This window comes from Melozone crissalis, unplaced genomic scaffold (genome assembly GCF_028551555.1).
Source record: "Melozone crissalis strain CALT ecotype California unplaced genomic scaffold, PUWL_Pcris_2 ptg000016l_1, whole genome shotgun sequence".
Classification (NCBI taxonomy): domain Eukaryota; kingdom Metazoa; phylum Chordata; class Aves; order Passeriformes; family Passerellidae; genus Melozone; species Melozone crissalis.
In genome coordinates, this window is record NW_026535794.1 from 46,504,866 (window position 1) to 46,528,217 (window position 23,352).

General features: G+C 40.8%; 1 protein-coding gene across 1 annotated transcript in view; it reads left to right on the forward strand.

The window, feature by feature from the left end:
- Positions 1-14,369, forward strand: part of LARS2 (leucyl-tRNA synthetase 2, mitochondrial) — an 84,297-nt gene extending 69,928 nt beyond the window's left edge. The window contains exons 19-21 of the mRNA XM_054274150.1: positions 1,704-1,815; positions 8,182-8,309; positions 13,660-14,369. Coding sequence (XP_054130125.1) covers positions 1,704-1,815; positions 8,182-8,309; positions 13,660-13,839 — 420 coding nt within the window. The 3' untranslated portion in view covers positions 13,840-14,369. The remainder of the gene's footprint in view (positions 1-1,703; positions 1,816-8,181; positions 8,310-13,659) is intronic.
- Positions 14,370-23,352: the final 8,983 nt, after the last annotated feature.

Here is a 23,352-nt window from a genome sequence, read left to right on the forward strand (position 1 = left end):
AGGTAGCTAGGTACAGTAGTACATTATAGAATTACCAAACATTCTGATTTTAAAAGGGTTATTCTTTGCAAGGAAAATCACACACAGTCAGTCCTCAAAGACAGCTTACACTGCTGAACTTAAGTTTTAAGATTTTTAATTTAGGTTATGTTGTTTATCAGCCAGTGGTGATAGATGAAATATAATAAACTATTATCATTATTTTTATTACTACTCTTAGATCTGGTTGAGCAATCCTTCAGGCATATAATGGTAACCTGATATAGACCAGAAATTAAATATAATTTTGGAAGCTTTAGCTTCTTTATTGAAATACCATTTTTATACGTTATGGATTCCAAGGTGCTTATTAGCAAAATCAAGGAACTTAACAAAAAATTAAGTACATTGTGCACAGGTGCTGTACTGAAACAACTTAAGCCTGGCATCCTGTATGGTGTTGGGAAGGTAACACCCAGTTCTTTATCTCCATTTCAATGACTCATAGGCATTTGGGGCTAATGGATGGTGGAATGAATGTTAAAAAAGATAAAATTCAGGGTCCTACAGACAGCCAGATACTTGAACACTGATGTATTTCTTGAGCAAAGAAGACAGTGCAGTATCTTTGAAGAATAAGTTTCCACATTGCATGCTGACTCTTCCTCTTTTGCTCCCAGTTAAAAGGAGGAAGTGGAGAGGTGGGCAAGGATTAAATATTGAAAGTGGGTAGCAGTTGCTAAATCTTACTCAAATATAGTTTGCACTAGAAGTGATAAGATGCTCTCTGACAACATTTGAGGTCAAGCAAATCACTGGTTTTGGACAATTTCCTAGTTGATGAGAGTGGGTTTTCATCACATCAAATAATTCTTGTAAGTTGAGATGTATTGACATTTCTTTGTGCTGTTTCATTAGAGAGATAGATTACAAAATAAATGCATCAGCTGAATTTACCATGGGATGCAATCTCTTAGGCAAAGAAAAAAAAAGTTCATCTGATTACTTTTAGTGCTGTATCTTTTTTTCTATAAGTTGAGTTAAATGGGGAAATGAAGTTCAGATTTTGTCAGTCAAGTTACTTTTTGCCAGAAATTGAAAATTTTCTATACTAAAGAAGCCAGACACTTTACTAAAATAATAAGAACATAAACTGTAAAAGACTTCACTGTGCCTTTCAGTCCCTAAGCTTCCTTCAGCTCTAAAAAGCTCTTTGTCACTAAATTCAGCTTGACTGAAGCTGCTCTATGATCCTGTAGAAATGAACCTTGTCCCATCAAAATCTATGTTGCATTCAGCACAGTTTGACTGTCATATACAAGTGTTTCACCTCTTCTCAGATAGCTCTGGTTTTGCCTAAGATTGCACTTCTAGAAAAGGCAGCACTAAAAATGCTTTTGTGGGCCACTCTTGTCCACATGAGTGTGTGTTCAGAGTTCTATGCTAGAGCAGATCCCCAAGGATCTTCACCAGGATGATGATGGCAATTTCAGGATGATCCATTTCAGAATCAGCTTCTAAGTGTTAGAGAGCACTCTATGACCAAGAGCTATGATTTTAATTCTCCAGTTTCATAAGTTTCCAATTTATTGTGAAAATGCACTCTCCTTAGCATAGACATTGATTTTAGGTTTTATTACTGCATTTTCTTCTTAATTTAACTACTTTCCTCCCCACCTCAGAATGTTAATAGCTTGTTTCTTTTTCCTTGCTTTTTCACTCAGCAAGCTCCTCGGCCTCTTATTCTCCACAGCAGAGAATTTGAAGATGCTTTGGCTTCCCTCTGCATTATGGTTGCACCTATGGCTCCTCACATTGCATCAGAGATGTGGAAAGGTATTTATAAACTTCATACAGGTGTTCTAGGCAAAAGGACAAGAAATTTGCAAAAATGTCTGTAACTCAGCACGTCACTTACCTCGGAATTCTTTATCTAGCTTGTCACCTTCTTTCATAATTGTTAAACAAATTTGAACTTTGGTCATTCCCACATCTCTCCTTTCTGCCTTTGGTTTGTTTTTCCTTCCATACAGAGGTGGATTTCTTGAAACTAGGTAGAGAAAGGGAGCTAGAAGAACAATTCAAGACAGGACTTGCATGAGGAATTCATATGCCATCTGCTAACTGCTCCTGGATATGGATGGCATTATTAAGAGCTGAACACCAGGGCAGAAACAGCCCTTTTTTAAATAACTGTGTCAGAGCCTTTGGACTACAAATATTTTCCTTCAGGAATTCAGGCAAAGCAAACCATATCAGAGGGCTGGATAATAAAAAGACTAAAGGAATGTTCAATAAAAATCCTGTCCTTTTAGGATGCTCCAGAGACTGAGGGACACTATGCTGTAAATTACCCTGCCATGGAGAATGGGAGCTGTAGAAAAGGGTATCTTTTCTAACACCTGTCAGAGCTGTACAGGTGGAATACCAAATGGACTAAGTTTCATGGTGCTGATACAGTTAAAGCCTGTGAAATAAGGGATGTACATGCCAGAGTTTAGCAACTGATTGTAAGGTTTATTGGGAGAAGTCCCAAGATGCATGTGGGAAGATAGGAATATATTCTGCATTGTGGCTGGCCACAAGCTGCTGTGTGGTTTTGGACCTAATGTTAGCTTTTGGATGCTGCTTTAATGGTTTTATTTTCAATGGTTTGTGCATTCAAGTGTTTGCAGAGCAGTGCTACTAAACTGATGGTATTTCAGTGTTGGGCATGGCCTGCAATGTTAATTGCCAAGGAAAGACTGCTCTTGTTCAAAGCAGTAACAAAGAAGCAGAGCCTGTGGAAACAAGAAGATATGGTAGGGAGAGTGGGTTGGGTTTTTTGCATATGTTTTCATTTCAAGTGATTTAAAAATCTCTTACTAGGAGTTTAAGTCTAGAATAAAGAGTGGCATCAGAACAGGATCCATCTGGTCATATACTATGAATGATGTGCCATCTAATTAAAATAATGCTAAATAAAAGCAATTAGCATGACTGTTTTCCTGATTGGTTGAGATGGAGACAGAAGAGATTCAGAATAGTTACTTATACATACAGTGCCTTCTAAACTTGGAATTCTAATACATGTTAGGAAATTCAGAATTATCAGCTATGGTTGATAAAATTACAAAGAGCACTAGGGTATCTTAATTAACAACTTGTCAAACACAAAGCTTAATCCTGTAGTGTTTTGAATGCTAGATAAGGAAGTCTTTTCTTGCTACTAAAATCACTGGAGAATGAAAATTATAAACATTTTCTGTATCTCACTCTGATGTAAGAATCAAAAGGAAGCATATAAAAATTGGAAGCGTATTGTCCTCAGCCTCTGTCTGCATTTAAAGATAAAATTTTACTTGTGTGGACCAAAGACATGTGTGCTGTAATTCAGTGCAGCAATCATTAAAACCCATAGCGTGTTGATTACTGCCTGAAGAATTTTATTACTAAATTTGAAAATGACAGTATCTTTTAGCATGGTAATCATTGCATTATGCTGAAGTTATTAAACAATTTTATCAGGAGAATGTGTATACATTTAACTGCTGCATTGTGGTAAGAATACTGTATTACTTTGAAATAGCCAGCATCTATCAGTTCTGTCCTGGGATTAAAATTTCATATTAAAAATTCCCCAAGTTTTGAATTGCACTCTGGTTCCACCAAGTCCTGTTGCTGTTCTAATGTAACCAATTTCTCAAACTTTGTTGTGTATAAGCGATAATGCTTTACTATTTTAAATAATTTCAATACAAAAATTAAGGTTTCTAAATACTCTGTTTAGTTTTCTCTGTGTTTAGTTCTTCATACTCAGAGAGAATATATCTCTCCTTTTGTACCTTGTCTTTGCATCTAAATGTCAGGATAATGCTGCTTCCTCTTTTGTAACTTGATCAGGAAAAGGAGTTTGTATATTGTTAGTTCTTTAAATTGCACCTATAGCAGTGGACCCCAGGCTTTGATGGAAGCTGCTTGACTGCTGTTCTGTAAGTACCTCGCCTTTCAGCAGCTGAACAGCAGCAGCCCAAGATACTTTGTGTGTGAAGAAGTTCTTCTCCCCCCTCAGAGGATGAGCAGTTTTTGGTGTTGTGGTGTGTCAGCCTGCTGGTGTTAATTGTGCACAGAATGCGCTGGTTTATCGCTCAATAACATAAAAAGCAGCCGTAGCCCCTCAGTGTGGGAAGAGTTCATCCGGCTGATATCTTGGCAGTTTATGAACACTAACAGGATGAGGAAATCTGTTTCCTTCCTGAAACCTTGTATCTAAGGAATATACAGACACCATTTGAGACTTTTTTTTTAGTTTGTTTGTAGTAGTACAGTGTTTTGCTGTTCAGACAAGGATATGAAACTACTTATTGTGAGTTGCTACATTTTTATTAGAGATGGCTCATGAAAGATATGTACACCTTTGTTAGGAAATACTGAAATTAGAAATTTTTTTTTTTAATTTTTAATGGTATCATTGTCTTAGCAATATTTTAACTGTCACTACAATAGCTCTGTTGCAAAAATTTGTCTGAATTCAGCCCTTGCTTAAAAAGGCTTCTGAAAAGAATGGAGTTGAGTAAAAGCTAATTGATGTTGCAGGTTTTAATTGAAAATCTGAATGTAGAAATCCCTCTGCACAAATCCAATAAGAAACATGATTTGGAGATTAATTTTTTTTTTCTCCAAGAGTAATAGCATAAGAGGAAGTAGAGAAAGTCTTTCAAATGGAGGAAGACAGATTGTTTTAGGAAAGTTAAAAGGATTTGTGTGGAGTTTGCTGGATTGCAATCACATCCAAGAGTTAGCTTACAGTAACCCAGGCTTTTCACATCCCAGTTCTGTGCTACTATACCAGTGGTATAATACAGCTTTTCTCAGAGCTGTCTGGAAACAGCTGTTACCATTTCTTTGAGATAGCAGATTGCTTCATATATGACTGACAGACATATTCATCCTGAGCTGCAGAAAGAAATTTCGGATATGTAACTTGCCCAAATCTGTCAAATAGGGAGGTTCATTAAATAGTAAAGAGAACATCAAGAACAAAGTAACATGGCAACAATGCCAGAAAGAGGTTTCACAGGCAAGTAGATACTCACCCAAAATGTCTCTTCACTTGCCCTTACACACTCCTGATCGGAGCTTTTTAATTAAATTAGCAGTATTTGGGTATTCACCCTCAGAGTCATCTTGTACTTCCCCCTCTGATCTTCTTATATTTTCTCTTTGAAAATCCCTAGTCCTAAACTCTGATACTGCCATTGTTTCAGATGCTTTCATTAGCTTCCTTTTATCACCCATTAAGACTTCCATCTTCATTTCCTTCTCTGCTTTAACCTCTCCAGGGCTTGTCACAAGCCAGCTCTTTCTCAATTTACTTCATAATCACAACTTTTCCTTGGCCTGCATAATTTTATGTCTAAGTAGCTGCACAATTACTGGAATTTTACAGTTAATTTTTTTCCAGTGCTTTTTTTCTGTAGGACTAGAGTTACCTTTCTGTTCCAGCACCTTGCTGGTACACGATTGCTCCCACGTCTTCCTTTTTAAATCTCTTTAAAATGAGAATCTGCTCTGCCCTATCAAATAACACCTTAGGGGAAGTATTATGTTTATGAAATACTCCTGTAATGTTAGTAAAACATTGCCCTGAGCTGAAAAGTTGTTAGACTGGTCCTGTCCCCTCTTTCTCTCAACTTGCTAATTTACAGTACTATAGTACTCATTTCACTTGGTGTTTTAAAATGGGTTTCAGTTCTGTGAGTTGCTGGTTATGGAAACCTTGCTCTAATATTGGCTTGCTATTCAGTAGAAGTCCATTGAAGCAGGTCCAATGGCAAGATCAGGACTTCAGACTGACCACAAGTATTGTCTTTGATCTGTCCTGTACAGATGTATACATATAAGTAAAAAGCTTACAGTAAGTTAAAAATTTACTGTTATCTTTCTGTCTTCTGTCGTGCATCTGCAAGAGAATCTGTAGCCATAAAAGAAAAATGCATCAAAAAATATGAGGCAAAATGCACACCACTTCATAAAATGCACTTCACTAGGCACTTTCCTGTACAGTAAGACAACAAAAGACGTTTTTCATGTTTTCACAATCAAAGCTTCAGAAATGGTAATTTATCAATCACCATTCTGGATCAGAGCGATGAAGTTTCTGGTTTAGGAAAATACAAACCAAATCATTATGTTTTCTGTGTTCTACAGCTTACAAAATGTGAATTAAGGCAGGAAGCCAAACAGGCAACATAACTAAAACCTTCATTTTGGTTTCCTGTCAAACTGTTTTCTCAAACTAGTTCTGTTGACTTTTCTACTCTCTTTTTCTGTGGATGAGCTCATAGCTCATTTTGTAGCAAGAAAATGAACCAAAAGATTGACACTGAGCTTACTCACACTTTGCTTCAGGATAAATTTTGATTATTTTTTATTGGTCACTTTATTAGGACTGACAGCCTCCACAGGAATTAAAAGGGACCCTGGTTTTGCTTTTGTAGATAGAAATTTGTCTGTCAGAAAGTGGGTTTTAAATAGTTTGAAGAATTCTCTTCAACAGTAAAATAAGGAATGGCCAGCGTGCATGCTTCTGCCACAAAGCATGTGATCAGTTGGAAAGAAGTGAAGTCATCTGAGTGTTCAGAAGCCAAAAAGAAAAGAATCTAACAGCCGTTTTCTTTACAGTCAATGTGATAATGAATCATGAATATGAAGATTTTTTCCTGCTTGAGTTCCTATCTTTTGTTCTCTCAGTTTCTGAGTACTGCTTCAAAAGAAAAAAAAATACACAAAATGAGTGCCACTGAGGTGTTTTAATAAATTATTTACCTGACAAATAGCTGTTGTCATTAGGAAATGTGCATGTTCTTGCTTGCCATTAGAAATAGCTCCCATCGGTGCTCCCCACTGTCCCTCTCTGAGTCACTCAGCAAATAGCACAGCTGTGTGTCATTTTACCAAAGCACTTTGTCCAAAAAAGCACTGACAAAAATGTGGTGGATTTTTCTGGAGGAAGCTGCTTGCTCTTTATGTCCCTGTTTGCTGTTACTCACCGTATCAGTCTAAACAACCCAGCAAGCTGAACTGATGTATGCTCTGTGCATGGGTTGGGTGGGTGCCTGTGGCTGCTGTCCTGCTGTTTTGTACAGCTTCAGTGCCTCAGTCTCACCAGTGAGTCTTGTGTGGATGGGTTTTCTTTATGCTTTTGATAGAGTTTCCCTAAACCAGAAGAAATTTCACATCCAGAAAAGATTTCATTTTGCAGCCCTGAAGGAAGCATGTGCTTATAAAAGTTTTAGTCTGTGTTCTTATTCATATGCAGAGAATGCTTTTAATTTAAAAAATCTCCTGACTCTGTCAGAATCTCAAGAGTCATAATCATCAATATTAATTATATTTGACAGCATCTTGTTAAATGAAATCATTGTATTTTGTCATATAGCTGCAGCAAACAGCAACATAAATCCCACTCAGGAGCTTCTATTCAGTTACAGAATACAGCTTCAGAATGACTTGCATCCTATTCTCCTATTACTTAAATCAGAAATTAATTATCTTGAGAAGACCAGTTTAATAAAAGGAGATCACTTACAGCCATTTTAGAAATTTTTTAAAATAAAATTGAAGGAGAAAATGTTTCAGAATGTAAAAATCATAAGAAGGAGAGCAAGCTCTGCAAGGCATTCCTTTGTATCACCTTTAATTTGTGAGAAAATATACTTCACAAAATAGAAAAAATCTTGCAAGTAGCTTGACTTGCAAATTTAGAAACTAGCCAGCATATTACAGCTGGTAAAATGAGGCATAATCATTTATCATTCTCAGTTGTTAGTAAAATTCTAATCAAACTGGTGGCATTACTGAAAATAAATGCAGTATTATGGTTGACTTTTAGAAGCAGAGGTCAGCTTACGTTGCAGGATTACAATTTAAAATAATAAGCAGCAGTCTTCTGTGCTCTTGGCAAAGTTATAGAGTGTTAATTTAAATTTAAAGTGTGCCCACATTGTTAATATCCTTACTCATGGTATAAAACAAATACTTCAAAGATTTAAATCTTTCTGTTTATAATATGTTGTATGCTAATCTAAACAATGTTATTTCCTCCTATGGCATTTGCTTTTAAAGTCAGCTTTATCCTGATCTAATTTGTCAAAAAATTCCAGAGACCAAATGTTCTGGTTACCATGTACAGATGAATGTTTTACTGCTTTCATTGTCCAGGTTTGGCACATGTGCAGAATAAACTTTGTACTCATCATCACTGGGATGTTGATGTTCTGCATCAGTCCTGGCCCAAAGTAGACTCAGCTTACCTTCAGCCATCAGATGTTGTGGAGATGTCTGTACTGGTAAGAGCATTTTGATTTATTTTCAGTAGTGGCCAAGTAATGAGTTATGAGCCCAGAGGATGATGGAATTTCTTCTCTTGTGGAAGTCAGTTCCCATAGTAAATGGCCCAGTGAAAGTTCAAAATAGAAGCTGCTGTAACAGTTGTGCTGAGTAATTAAAATGGTTTCCTAAACAAAAAGATATAGTGAGTCTGGAGGAGAGACACCCTAAGTATAAATCTTTCAGAGTGACTGCATGTTAGTACCTGTGGAGATTTGACCAATGAACAGCCATGGGCAAGGATGATACAGTCGAAACTAGGATCATTAGGCCCAGATTTTTTGCCTGACAGTGCATTTATTAACTCAGCCCTGCACACAAATGTATAATTGGGTGATATTTCTTGTGGTGCCAGTAGTGCTATGGCTCCCTAACAGCACCAATCATAAGCTCAGTTAAGTTGTGATTTTTGCCAAATGATGTTTCCCATCTGCCTTGGCCTGAATTTCTGGCACATGTCAGGAGAGTCCATTTGCAGGAATGGGGTTGAGAAAACCAGCTATGTTTGGAAGTGTGTTATAACTTCCAGTTTCTCTTTGGGCTCAAGCCCCTTTGTGGCCCAGGGAATGAGCTGGCTGTTCAGTGGAATAGTACACATGTAGCTACCTTTAGTTCACCTCCAGTTCCCCAGTGTGTGCACAGAGTATTTTACTGTCTTCTTTGCTATGGCTCTAGTTAACCAGCATGTGTTCAGGATGCTCCCAGGCACTATAAAGCTTGATCATAGACAGGACACAGGGGGAATGGATGCCTGGAGCCAAAGGTGTGGGATCCCTGAGCAGGGACTCAGCTCTACCACTGGCTGACTCCTGCTCCACCTGCCTTCAAGCTCCTCATGCTCAGGCACTGTGTGATAGTCAGTAATTAACACAGCTGCACACTACCAGATCTGAGGTCTCCTGCCTTTTTCACTGTTCCCCAAAGGATAATCTTTAATGCTAACATTCTAAAGGTTAATGTTCTAAATTAAATTTAACTCTTCAGCTTCAACACTTTCTGTGTTTCTGGACAGTCAATGAAAATGGAGCCTTTAGAAGAAATGTCATTTGGTCATGTAAAACTGTGTGTTCTATGTGTGTAGAAGAAACAGAAGCAATGTGTTTTAGTTGTATTTTTTCTGTTCACCCCTTTGGGGGAGGGAGCAAAGCAGTTGGGTTGTTTTTGTTGAGCTGTATTTTTTCAGGAGGGAAGAGATTGGCTGAATTTAGGGGAAGCCATTTTGCTGTATATTTCCTTAATCAAAGTATCTTTGCAAATAATTTCATATCTTGCCCTATCTCCAAGTCAGTTTATTTGAGCAGAATGAGAAATAATGTTAAAGCACTCGTTTTTCCAACATTAAAACATACACACTTAAGAAAGACCAAGGAGTATGTCTTTTTGAAGGAAATTTTCAACTGTCATCTTTCCAAACCAAGAAGGACTCAATTGCCAGCTGGCATTAATAGAAGACTTAGCCTAATAGTCACTGTGGGTGAATTGCTTTTTTCCTCTCTCTTGCCCTCTCTTTCTTTCTTTAAGTGATAAGCATTTAGTTCTAACAGTAAAAATCTTCACTGAGATATGATCACTTCTCTCAAGCCTAAAATAAGCCTCCACAGCTAGCAAACATCTTGAATTCCAGTGTTCAGTTTATAAGGAAGTCATGAATGAGAAATTGTGTAATTTTAGAAACATCTTTGCAGTTGTGGTTAAAGCAAACATGTTATTAAATATATCTTTGAAATAACAACTTTAGCAACACAGAGAAAACTCTGGACACAATGTTTTTAAGACTACACAACCAAACATGAAAATACCTAAATATTTCACTGATATTCTTCTGCTGACACGAAAATTTCCTTCTCATAAAAAGGAACAAGAAAAAAATTTTAATTAATTTACTTTATTAAAATTATTTTTGTTTCTTTTCCTGGTTGACTTTGTCAAAGCCTTGTGTAAGTCTTGTTGTAATAAGACAAAAAACAACCCCTGGGTTCTCAGTCATATATTCATGGAATTATATGATGTATGTAAACACCTTCCTTCTGAGAAAGCAAGTGACTGGAAGACCAGAAAGACAAGTTGCTTTTCTGAACTGGGAATAATTCTTAGCAATAGTGCCTACAGAGTGTGCCTGGCTTTCTACTGTAAGAGTAAAGGAAAAGGGAAATATGGGGGAGCAGTGAATGTGAATGTGCATGGAATGTGAGAAGTCTTGTGGACACTGAAGGTTTTTGTATGGCTGCAAAAATAAATTGCCTTCATTAAACCAAGAAACACTTGCCATACAGAGGAATTGGTTTTGCAAAGAGTCAGTGTCTCTTCACAAGGCTGTACAGTCAAACCAAGTCTTTGGGCCACAACCCTATTCTTCTCAAGCCATCAAACTGCCTCAGGCTGCCAGGGATTTGTCTGCTGAGACATTCTGGGTTTATTTCTCTTCACACAAAATACTTCATTATTTCCTGTCTGTGCTGCAGTTCTGTCTTTCCATATTTAACCCAAAGCAACAAAAGCAACCAGCTCACTGTATCCTTGGCTGAAACAATATAAATTGCCTACAAAAAAGACATTTAAATTCAGTGGATATGCACAGTATCTGTTCCTCTAAATATTATTGCAAAGTTGAGTATTTTTAATAATACTGTATATTATTAATGCTCTGAAAAATCTGACCTGAATGTAGTGTGCATTTCATCCTATAAATATTTCTGACTAGCATTCCTCACATTTTCTAGGTGGTGCAGAACTGTTAGCAGATGTGGTCTTATAACTGATGTTTTTATAAATTAAAAAAAAAATTGGTGTCATTTTCCTTGCTTTGGCATATGAGGAAGGTCTAACAGTGCACATATATTTATTTTCTTTCTAACTTCTCAGAAGGATTATGCATCAATGGTAAAAAAATATTTGAGTTGAATTAAAAATTCCTCTCTCCAGCCTCAAGGTGCTTATTTTTCAGTCTTCTGTGATTTCATTTCAAGTTTTATAACTTCTGTAGTTACCACTGGCTCTCTGTAGATCTGGAATAGTGTAGAATGTCAAATGTTAAAAAGAAAAAAAAATAAATGCGAGAAGAGAAGAAAAAAGCAACAGCTTCCTTCGTCAGGGGAAGAGAGGACCCAAGACTTGTGTATTTCTCCTCTTGCATGGTTTTTCAGAGATACAAGGCTGCCAGCACCCACTTTTCTTGTGTGGCACTTTCACCTGGAAATGCCAAGGGTTGTGAAGGTCTAGTGAGATACACAGAGAGAGATGCAGAAATGGCAGAAGGCATTTCTCCTGCTGAGAGCCTAAGCCCTGGACTAAAAGGACATGTGCCTAGGATGCTTGTTACACACAGCATGTGATGAAATCTGCAGCTGCCCTGTTTTAAGAATAGTGGTAAAATGCTTCATGATACCTATGATATAATGAAAGCCATGCTCAAACATGTGGTGAAACCATAATCAATCTGCTGTTTGATAAAAGTTATGGTCCCAGCTCAGAGCAGAGTGTGGGAAGATCAGGAGACATGCTGTGGGAAGGTGGAGATGTGCTGTGGGAAGGTACACAGTGCCAGGTCACCCAGGCTTCTCAACCTTTCTAGGAAAACACAACCACTAGCAGTCATTTATTTACGAAGTTGATTTAGGCTGCTTGGCTCTTCTGTTGAGAACAGCACCGAATAGGCTAGCTGTGGAAAATTTCCCCCTGCCAACATCCATCCACTGGGACATATTAATTTGCATGATGGAGGACAGTGAATGACATTTTAACTGGGCAGGCATAGCTTTGAACTGCAGGCTGCGTGTCCTAGCAGCAAGCTGAGAGGCTTGCTTTATATTCCCACTAAAACTGTGTCTCTTTGGATTTTACTGTTTTCTTTTTCCTGTGGAATGCATTTCTTCTCTTAAGTGTCCTGTCAGAAAGAACTGTTCGTAGTTATTTTTCACAAAAGCTTTAAAAATTAACTCCTATGTGTTTTTCAAGGATTTTTACTTTACACCAGATGCTAAAGGCAAAGTTTAACACAGCCAGCCTTTTATGATGCCATGTTATGGATGCATGTAGGAGTAATAAAAAGCCTACTGACATCACTGCAAATTATTGTCAAGACTAGTCAAAAAACAGAAGTGGCTCATCCTTGCTGCATTTGAGACTCCATCTTGTTCCTTAAAAATCTGTCCCAACTTCCTCTTTCAGAGAATTGCACAAATTATTTTATTTTCTTTAAAATAAAATACAAAAAAAATACAAACTAGGTAAGTGAACTAGGTCTTTCTCATTTGTTGTATGTTGCATAGAGATATCCTGGATAAAATCTGGGTGAAAACCAAGTCATGAACATTTTTATGTCCAAACTGCATGACAATGTGTGTTTCTTTTAGGAGATTGACATCTCCTTGAAATGATGCCTAGAGGTCAGAAATCTGCAGTACATATACAGATTATTATGCAAGTAATGTAATTAACTGCATTAAAAGATTTGAATTGTTTCATTTTCTAAAATGTGTGATTGGCCTTCTTGTCATTAAGCCACTGAAAATAGTCCATATAAGTCTGAAAGCCTTTGTAATAACTTTATGCCAGCTCCAGAAAGGTACTCAGTCAGGTTCTGTAGTCTTTCTCTGTTATCTACCCTTACTGGATGACAGAAAGAATTTATAAAACCATTTTATAAACTGACGTGATTCCCACCAAAGGGCTTACTCATTTTTACTTATGTGATTGTGCCCTCCTGAAGCAAAAGCAGGGTGGAAGCTGCACTGAAAACCAGCCCCACACAGGAGGATGTTGCTGAGTGAGCAGCTGACGTCCTTGTGGTCACTGTTGGATTACTGAGCCATGGGTTGAGTGCAGCATATAACAATGAGTGCAACATACACTAAGTTAAAGCCTATTTTTCTAAAAATAATTAATCTTCCATTTGAATCTCTGCAAGACGTTGCTGAGCTGTAAAGAACCCAAGTTGCTGCCCAGAAGTATGTACAAACCAAGACTCCCACCAGACATTTCATGCAGCCTATATGACTGTCATGTTTTTAAAATTTAAAGATCACTGCATTGCACAGTCACATGCTGCTTGCTGTCTTCAAAACTGAGACTTCCTGTGGCCACTTCTCCAATTTTTTTTTGAGTATCATGAATCAGAGTTTTGTCTTAGGTGGACAGGAGATAGGAAGAATTTTATCCTCTACTTAGAAAGTGTGGGTTTGGAGAAAAAAGTGTTTATTCCACTTTCCCCCTTTCCTTTTGTAAAAAGATAGCTTAGATACAGGAAATTAAATTGTAGGAAACAATCTAGTTAAACTTCTTTTTTTTCTTGTTTTTGTGACTCTCTTTCAGATTAATAACAAAGCTTGTGGCAAAGTTTCTGTGCCTCAGCAAGCAGCCCGCAATTTTGAAGAAGTCCAGGAGCTCGTTCTTCAGAGTGAGCTTGGAGCCAAGCACCTGCAGGGACGAGCCATTAAAAAGGCCTTTCTGTCTCCCAGAACTGCCCTTATCAACTTCTTAGTGCAAGAATAGTGAAGGCTCTGCTGGGCTGCAAAAGGGATCTGGAATCTTCTGAGGTGAAAACCAAAAAGAGCAGTTATGGTTATTTCACTTCATGTAAAGGTGGGAAGGAAATCTTGTTAAAATCAGGTTGCTGCTGAATCTTCCTTTCAATGTGGAGAAATGTGCAGAATTAAAGTTTCTTACTGAGTCACAGTAAGATGCTGCTTGTCCTTATTCTTTGGGAGAAAGAGAAGGAAGCGCAGAAGAACTAAACAATTGTAACAGAATGTAACTGAAGAAAGCACATGGGGCTTAGTGTCAGCCTCAGAAATATATCCTGTTGGAAATTTGGCTTGGCTAATTGCAGATGCATAAATGTGATTCCAGGACTAAACAACTGTCCTGATATGTGCTACCCCAAATGTTAGGTGTGCTTTGCTCCCTGGATCTCATGTTTGGGTGCCCTACCATTAACTAGCATTTAAAGTTTGAAGGAAGCACTACAAAACACTACAAAGTGTTAATTTAAAAAATAATTTCTTTGTGCTGACCAATGGCCTTGGGCACAGCAGGTAGCCAGAATGGGGTGGTTTGATACATTTCACATAAATTTCAGAGCCAAGCCAAGAAAAAGGTCAGATTATTTAGCCAAGCCCTGCCTTAGCCAGGGTTCTCCTCCTTTGCTGATGTGTTTGTGTTGGTACATGCATGAGAGGTGCAACTTCAGCAAAGTATTGATGGTTGTTTCTGCGTGGAACAGGATGGAAGTTGCTTCCTGTGCATGAGCCATCTCAGAGACTTTCAGGGCACTCAAGGCTCTTGTAGTGCCTAGATTGTGAAACTTGAATTGAGATTCTTTTTTTTTTTTTTTTTTCTGAGGGGTTCATCAAGTGAAAATAGCCATCATGTTTCTAAAAATCAATCAGACATTCCTGAAACATAAAGCCATTCTCATACCTGATTCTAGACAGGTTATTTGTACACTGCATTGCTGATATATCCACATGGAAATATTTATTGTGTTCAGCAAATGCTTGAAAAGGAGTTTCCAAGGAAACAATTGCAGGGTTCATTGTAAAAGAATGTTTTTTTCTTTTAACAGTCATCCAACTAACTAGTCCATTTGTGAGCCATTCTGACAGTTAAGAAATCAGCAGTAACAACCAGCGAGGCAAATACAGAGCTCTGCAGTAACCTTCCAGCCCAGCAGGCATCCAGACTCTGTACTGAATTGAAACCAAGAAAAATATCCCACATAACAGTAAATAAGTCTCACAGATCCTCAGCAACCAGGCCCAAGACAGATCACATTGTCATGTGGGCACTAGCTAAGCAATGCCAATATTCATTTGGGGTTTATGCATTCTTGGTACCAAATATCCAGATGCATAACAGAGATGCCAGGCTTAGTGAGCATGTTTGGCTCTACACAAAACTCTTCTGATTTCTGCTTCCTCCTGGACCACACTTGTGCAGATTTTCTCTCCAGCAGTCCTTTGACACCCCAATGACTAAGAAATTGAATATTTACAATTAAGATATGGTCTTTGCAGTTTTAAGACTCCAGAAATCTGAGCCACAAAGGAATGCATTCAGACATTCAAACACAGGCCTTTAGTTGGAGTTAAAATAATTTGAATTCCAGTGTCTGCCTGACATATATGTTGTTATAAATTCATAAAACTCCTGTTCAGAAGCCCCTAAAAGGACTGTGAAAGAGATCCTTTGAAGTAAAATCTGTGGCACAGCCCAGTCCTGCTTTTTTGCTTTTTTTCTTTTTTTGCCTTTTTTTTTTTAATGTAAAAGGTTTAACACACCCTGTGGAACCAGGGTGTGGGGTTTTTTTTAAACTTTTTACAGAGTTTTTCTTTGGGGGAAGGTGGCATGTTTGATGTAAATAAAAACTTTATAAATTTACAAGGATGAAGAAAGATGTTGTAAGCCCAGCAACCCTGTGGTGCCTTTAAACAAAAGCTGCAGTCACTGCAGGGCCGGGCAGCCGCCCACAGTGTTTATTGCTGTTAGCACTTGAGGGTATTTGCTCTTGCCTGAGGAAGTGAATTGTAGATGTCACTTGGTGATTCAGGCAAAAATCAAAATAGAGAATAGATTTCTACAGGCTAAAAAAGGAAAGGTAGTGAGCAGCAGACTCACAAAAAGTGTAAGGTCAGAAGTCCTGCCAGTGTGTTTACAATAAGTTGTAATTCAGTGTGGTCTAGGGGATACAAAAAAGGTGGTGAAAGAATGAGTGAGAGAGATGATGCAGACAGTGTGACAGAGCCTAATCCCTGCTAAGTGTATGTTTGAAGGATGTCAGAGGTGCCAGCAGCAGAGCTTTGCTGTTGCGCTGGCAGCCACTGACATTTCTTCCAAGGGTGACCTGCTCTGAAGCACAATCAGTGTTTGTTTTACAGTAATTGTGACTCACAGGTTCAGTCTGTGCTTAGATGGGTCTGATAATGACATACAGGCTACAGCCTGTTACCCAGCCTTTGTAAAATAACTCAGCACAGAAGTCTTATTTATTTGGCAGTTGTTATTTGTGCCACAGTAGAGAGGCATCTTTATGCCTAATATAGATTGTGCCCCCTTGGAGAGCTCAGTGGGTAAATAGTGCTGGAGGTTGAAATCTGGGCAGGGGACACTTGAGAAGTGAGAAGGAAGGGTGCTGGCAGGTGATCAGTCAAATTGCACTGCATTCACACACGGTAAAAATGACGTGGTGCCACTGTCCTTATTCCATGAAGTGAGATCCAAAGATGATGTGGGAGGTTTGCTAAACCCAGTGGGACAGACCCAGGACAAGCTGCTCCAAGAAATGGATCCATGACACAGAAGGGGCACTTTCAGCATCCTGTCCATCTAAGGGATAGAGGATTGGTGGTTGCACTGATCCAATCTATGTTGAATTTCTATTTTAAGTACTGTCAGATTTAAAGAATAATTACTACCCACACTTTCTACCCCAAAATTGTTCATGTGACTAAACTTAAAAAAATCCAGCCCTCAAACATTGATTCTGGGAAAATAAAAGCTGGCAAAGTCCTGAAAGGTCACCAAGTACTTTTCCTATGCCATTGATTTCATGAGAAAGGATCTCAGATGCTGAGGTGGTGGGGGCACTGCAATGTGCTGGAAGACATCATTGTGTAGAAAAATGTGTTATTTGGTGTGGGTGAGAACTGAGGTGACATGGACACACCCGTGGTGCTTTGCAGCAAGGCAAAAGACCTTTTTCTATCACATAAAGGACACTGTTACAGGTTAGGTCACTAGCTAAGATAGATCTCTCTCCAGCTTCTTCCACCTGTGCTTTGAAAAAAAAACCCTGTACATGAGCATTGCTGGACAGGCATTTATATTTCCATGACCTTTATTAGAACCCAAATATGGAGATTTGCTGCAAAATAAAATCTGTGTGCTGTCTTATCAGACTAATGCCACAGAACTGACATCAGGTTAATAATGGCATTTTCTCATCTGACTTTGTAAAAATTCCTTGTTTCTTTTGGAGGGAGAATTTCCACATATAAGGCAGGTTGTACAGTCTCTCCTCTTTGTCTCTCCTCCTTCTGTGTAAAGCCTCACAGAAAGCTATTCCTATTCTCTAAACCTTTCACAACCAACATGCACTAGAAAGAATGTTAACTAGTGCACTGCTGGTTCCTTCCTAGGGAGGCTTGCAGTATGGGAGATTTTTCTAAAAGCTTGCTATAAATGAAGAAGTAATTGGGGCTGGTTGGTGGGTTGGTGTTTTGAGGTAGTTTTTGTTTTTGGTTTTTTTTGTGGTTTTTTTTGTAGTTTTGCAATACTTACTACAGTTTACAGATGGGATTACAGATGGGATACAGTTTACAATGGGATTGGTTTTATTAATCTATATTTACCCACTTGGAAGAGTACATGTGCTGGTTTTGCTGGATGTTTTTTTTGCTTCCATGTTTGATCAGTCCTCTCTTTCAATGATCTGAGCTGGTTTTGTATCGAAGGACTGAGCTGAACAAGCATTCAATGTTAAATCAGGTCTATCACCACAGAACCTGAGTGGTGAACATACATACTATCAGTCTGCTTCTGACCTTAAAAAATGTTGCTGGAACTGGTTAGTGGTTAGTTTAGGGGTTTTTTTTTTTCATGGAAATGGGGTTTATGTCTCAAAGAAGTAGTATGAAGCTGATCACAGTAGATCAGAGGGAGTATTAAGCATCTCCCAGCCCTAGCAGGAGGAGAACTGAACTGAAGCATTATCTCTGTGCAGAAGGGGAGAGGATCAGAGCTCTCATCTGCAGCCCAGATGATAAAAGAGATTTTGCCTGACATGTGGAGGAAAGGTGGGAATTTTTTTCCCTTTCCTGAATAATGTGGCTTTCTGGTATCACAAAGCAGTCTTCAGTCACTAACCCTGTCTGTCCCAGGAGGCCCTGAGTCTCACACAGCCTTTGTGACTCATGGCAGTTCTCTCACTCAGGTAAGCCTGGGGTTGGAAAACTTCAGGTCTGGTTTGAAGCCCTGGGGAGTTGCCATCCAGCACCATCTTCCATACAAAGCTTTCCAGGACATTTCCTGGCATGCTCATCTGCCTGGGCCACACCAATTCTGAGCTGCTGAGTTTCTCACTAAGCAAAGGAATGTGTAAATGCGACAGGCTTAAGTACAATGAGTTGAATATTCACACTCTGCTTGCACTGGTGGTGCTCAGCCCTGGCATAAGAAATTATTTTATTTGAGGAGCCTGGTCTTCTTCACTATAACTCTAAACAAAACCTGTACATTTACGTGAGCAGAAATGTGTGCTTTGTGCTTGCTCTCTGGGCTGCCTGCAAGGGGGTGGCCAACACACTCACATATAAGGCTCTGAACTTCCTCCCCTGCCAGTAGTTTTTTACACGTGCCAAAACCAAGCGTAAAAGGTCCAGGGTTGTCCCTACAGCCACGTCCCACTGCCAAAGGAGACACGCAAGCTGCTGAGCAAAGGGAGTTGCTTTTCAATAACTCTGCCTGGTGCCAGCAATACATGAAGCAAAATATGTACAAGTCATAACAGCTGTAGGTGATCCAATCCACTGATCAGGAATAATAAACACAGGACACATAACTGGGGCAGAAAAAGAGAGTGATTTAATAAAGGAACGTGACACATTGCTGGCAATGGCAGCCTGGGTTTGTTTCTGATGAAGATTAAGAGAATCGGCATAACAGGAAATTGTTTTCTGCTACAAAGGGAAATCAATTGTCTTTAAGCACATAGCGGTGTAATTAGCAAATCTTACTAATTGTCACAAAACAGAAACACAAGTGTACGTTGCTGGGCTGGTTAAGCCAAGGAAGTATTGTGAAAAAGATCTGTAGAAGCTTTTAGAAGTGAATATTTTTCTTAAGTACGTCTCCATCCCTGGAGAGCCCCATCGCTGGATGAAATAGCAAGGGTACAACAAAAACATGTAATTCCCAATTTTCCCATGTGAAAGAGCATTTAAAAACATCTGTTAGTCAGAGAGCTTCTCCTAGGACATGCACAGAGGAACAGAGTGGATGCACTGACTGCATCTGGCAAAGCCACTCGAAGTGCAGGGAGGCACGTGAGGCCCATGACTGATGGCAGGATGTCGCCTGACCTGTGGAGCGCTTCCAGCCCAGCATTACTGGAGGCCACGTATGTTGGTTAAAAAGGTCACGGCGCTGTTTGTGTTAATGCACTGATAAAGAGAGAGGGAAACAGAGCTGGAAAATTCTCCAGGCGAGCTCTTGTTCTGATAAAAGGCTCTTTTCAGTAGAAAATGGAGAAAACAAACTATTCCACATTCTTTTGAGCAGGGGTAGGAAAACCAACAGAGCTGTCTGCATCGGTGCAAATCCGCAGTCACTGAAAGGAAGTGTTCTGGCCCCAGCAAAGGGAGACCAGTGACTCCAGCACCACTGATGGCACCTGGAGCAACTGAGGAGAGGAAGGTGAAGGTTCTTGTCTGCCCCAGAGCAGCAGCTGAGCGTCTGGCACCCAGCTCTGGCCTTCCTCACAGAGACTGAGCTGCTGCAACTCAGAGATCTGCAGCTTCCCTCTTTGCTGCTTCCTGGGTTCCTGTTTGGATCTTGGTGATTCCCCATGGCTCCTCTAACCTTCCCAAGGTGTGGCCTGCCAGGTAACTCTCCCTGCCTCAGTTTACCCACCCACAGGGCCCACAGCATCCCCACTGGACTGATGCTGCAGGTGTAGCTATTTAAGAAGGAGCTGCCTCTCCTGAAAGGCAGTGTGGAAAGGTGTCCCTGTACTGCCCTGGCCCTTCTCTCCCATTAGTGTTAATCAATACTCCTAGCATAATTCCCTGCCAGACGTAATGCCCTGTGGTAGACACTTGTAGCACAGCAGGACCAAAACATCCAAGTCTGGATCCATTTCTGCCCTGATCCCAGGGGCATGGGATGCACCAACCCAGGCTGCATGGTGAGCATCTGGGCTGCCCCCAGTCCCCAGGCTGCCCCTGCAGCTTGGGGGTTCATTGTGCAGGCAGCAGGCAAGGCAGGCTGCAGGCAGGGCAGGCAGAGCCGGCTGCAGGCAGGGCAGGCCTCCTGGAGGAATGCAGGGGCCCCTGGGGCAGCCGTCAGGAGGAACAACACGTCCCTGCCCTGCCCTGCTGCCTTCCTGAAAACCTTTGGGAAGGCAGAGGCTGAGGTTTGGCCTCCCCACCTCTGCAGCGTCCCGTCCCACAGCTTGGGTCCCAGCTTGAGCCCAGCCTTCCCACCCACAGCAGCCCCCAGGCTCACCTCTGCAGTCACCTTGCTTCATCCCTCCCTCCTCCTCCTCCACCCTCTGATTTGCCCTACAGTGCTGTGCATCATCTTCGTAGTATAAAGCATCTGGCAGGTGCAGATAAATGGCACATTTAATGAAAACTTTTATTAGGAAGCTGCAAGGAAAGTCCATCATTTCCCCCTGCTATTCAGTCAAGAGTTCAGAGACACCGTGGCACTGCCTAGCAAGAAGCTAAGAAACACATTTGCTCCTGCAAGAACCAAGCCAGGCTCTATCCTGGAAATATTTCTGCCTTATAAATTGCTCGCTCTGTTTATACTCTAGCCCTCAAGCCTTTACTACTTTCTTGCTAAAACACACCAGAGCACGTATCTCAGGCCCTGCAGAGTGGTGTGCGTAGTCCCGCGGGAAATGACCTGCCTGGGACAGCCACGGCCTGGAGATACACAGGTACTGGGACCAGCCCTGGACATGTCCACATACAACCTGGTGGGCTGCCAGCCACTGGCTCCCCACACTCATTTGGTTGCAAATAGGCAGTGTGAGCATGCAATAGTTGCTTTTGGAGAGAGATCTGGCTATAAATTGGCACCCAGACTCCTCCTAATCATGTTTTCCCATAAACTATACAGCCGCGGGCTGTTGTCATGCTTTAAAATATGAGGGCGTTTTCTCCCAGACTGAAAAAAGATCGGAGCGGCGGGGAGGGCACGGGAGAGAAACTTGTGAACTTGTGGTGGAGAATTTCTTCACATTTTCTCCATCTCTCTGCAATGTGAGCCCAGACACCAACGTGGCAGCGAGAAACAAAGACAGAAGGTCCCCTTCCTCCTCTCCCTGGCCACTTCCCTGTTTGGCCAGGCAGGCAGAGCTGTGCCCCAGCCTGCCCACTCTGGAGGGCCGTGCTGCCCCAGTACAGGGCTGTGCCCAGCACTCCCACCGAGGTGGAGCCAAAAGCTGGGAACGCCACTCGGGGCTGCTTCTCCCCAGGTCACTGCCCCCCTCCACCCCATGGGCAGCTGAGATTGCCACGTGGAGCGGGGCTGAGTTACAAACTGTCAGCATTATTTTGCATGAATAAATGCAGTGTGTAAGCCTTGACCACAGGAACAAAAACAGATTAAATGAGCAATGTTTTGGTTTGGGGTTTTTTGTTTTTGTTTTTGTTTTTTTTCTCTTCAAGGGGTAGGGTTTAGAATAAGTTAATTCAAATTGGCACATAGATTTTGGTCCTGTGCTACAACAGAAATTGTGGACCCCTTAATTTCTTAATAGGCGTGGGCTGTAAAAGTCACAGGGACTATAAACATGTGGGACCATATCTAATCACAGCAGAAGGGTCTGCCAGTCAGTGTAGTATTACATCTCCAGTCTAGTAGAAAGTTCAAGTTAATCATCTGCTCACTTAAGAATACCCCTAGCCCAAATCTCACAGAAAGAATAAATCCGAGCAGGAAACTTCAAAGGTATTTTGCTGCCTAATGTTCACTGAAAGCATTGCGAATTCAGCTCCAAAATGCCTTTGAATCGCTTGGCGGCGATCCCCCCTGGAAGGCGCTCACCATCAAAGTGTCTGCTCATGCATGCGGAGCCTGGAAGGAGGCCAGGCCCAGAGCGAGGGGTTCCCTATCCAAAGGGCTTCAGCAGCCTTTTCCACGTAAGCATTGTTCTGCAGACAGCTGATTTGATCCTCTGGCATAGGAAGGAAATGTACTTTACAGAGCTGGTGAAGGTCAGCAGCATCCAGAGCGGCCATTTGGCAAGAAGACTGCTTCCCCCCACTCCTTCCCTCTGCAAAGGGGTGAGCTCCTGCAGGTCGGACTGTAAAAGGACTTACAGATGTTAGATAAAAAAGTAACGGCAGAAAATGTGTGCATGACCCTAAAAAAGAAAGAAAAAAAAATGCATGATCTGATGGAAGTTAGATTCTTCCTTGGTTTGTGTGTTGAAAGCTGAAAATAGAGATATCTACTCCCAAATCCTTCTGCTCCACCAAACAGTTTGTTTTTTAGAGGGATGGAAGAGCCTCATCTCAGTGTGTTGGAATAAAAAACTCCAGTAGACACAAGTCTGAGTCTGATGTACTGGATAGGAGCATGGCCTCCCCTGATTAACTTCACATCCTTTGGGGAGAAGGAGGAAAGAAGGTGCACACTGTGTAATTTCCTTTCCAAGTGTTCGTTGTCCACGTTGCATATTGCTCCAGTGAGTAAAGCAGTGCTGGGGCTCACGCTCCCATCCTTATCTACCTGATAATGTGTTTCCTTTCTGTCATTCTCCATACAAATATGAACTCAATATGTGCTTCAGTACCAACTTTGTTGTTACGTACTGTTTTAACATTGAAGCTTTCCCATTTTCATACTGAAAGCTAGGCATCTCAGATAAGCCCATCTCCAAAAGTATCCTGAAGCCAGCGATGAGGAGGAGGCATCCCATGCCTCAGTCACTTGCTGTGGTTCTGCTGGTCAGCCCAGGGTGTTGCCAAAAGCAGACTTCCGGGAACCCTTTCTGAGGATGCTTTTTAGACACTGAAACTGTTTTGGCTTTCATTGCCCCAGCTGAGCTCTGCCTCAAACGTGACAGTTTTGGTCAGGACCCACAAAAGAGGTAGTCACTCTGGCTCTTGATAACTGGTGGCCTGAGCCCACACCTGCCTAGCATGAAGCAGCTGATGGGGGCCACTGTGGCCTCTCCCAGCCACAAAATGGGAGGCAAACCCCTTCCACTCCAGCCAAAAAAGCCCTGACACAGGCAGGGGTTTGCTGTCTTTGCACCATGGACATCCAGATGGA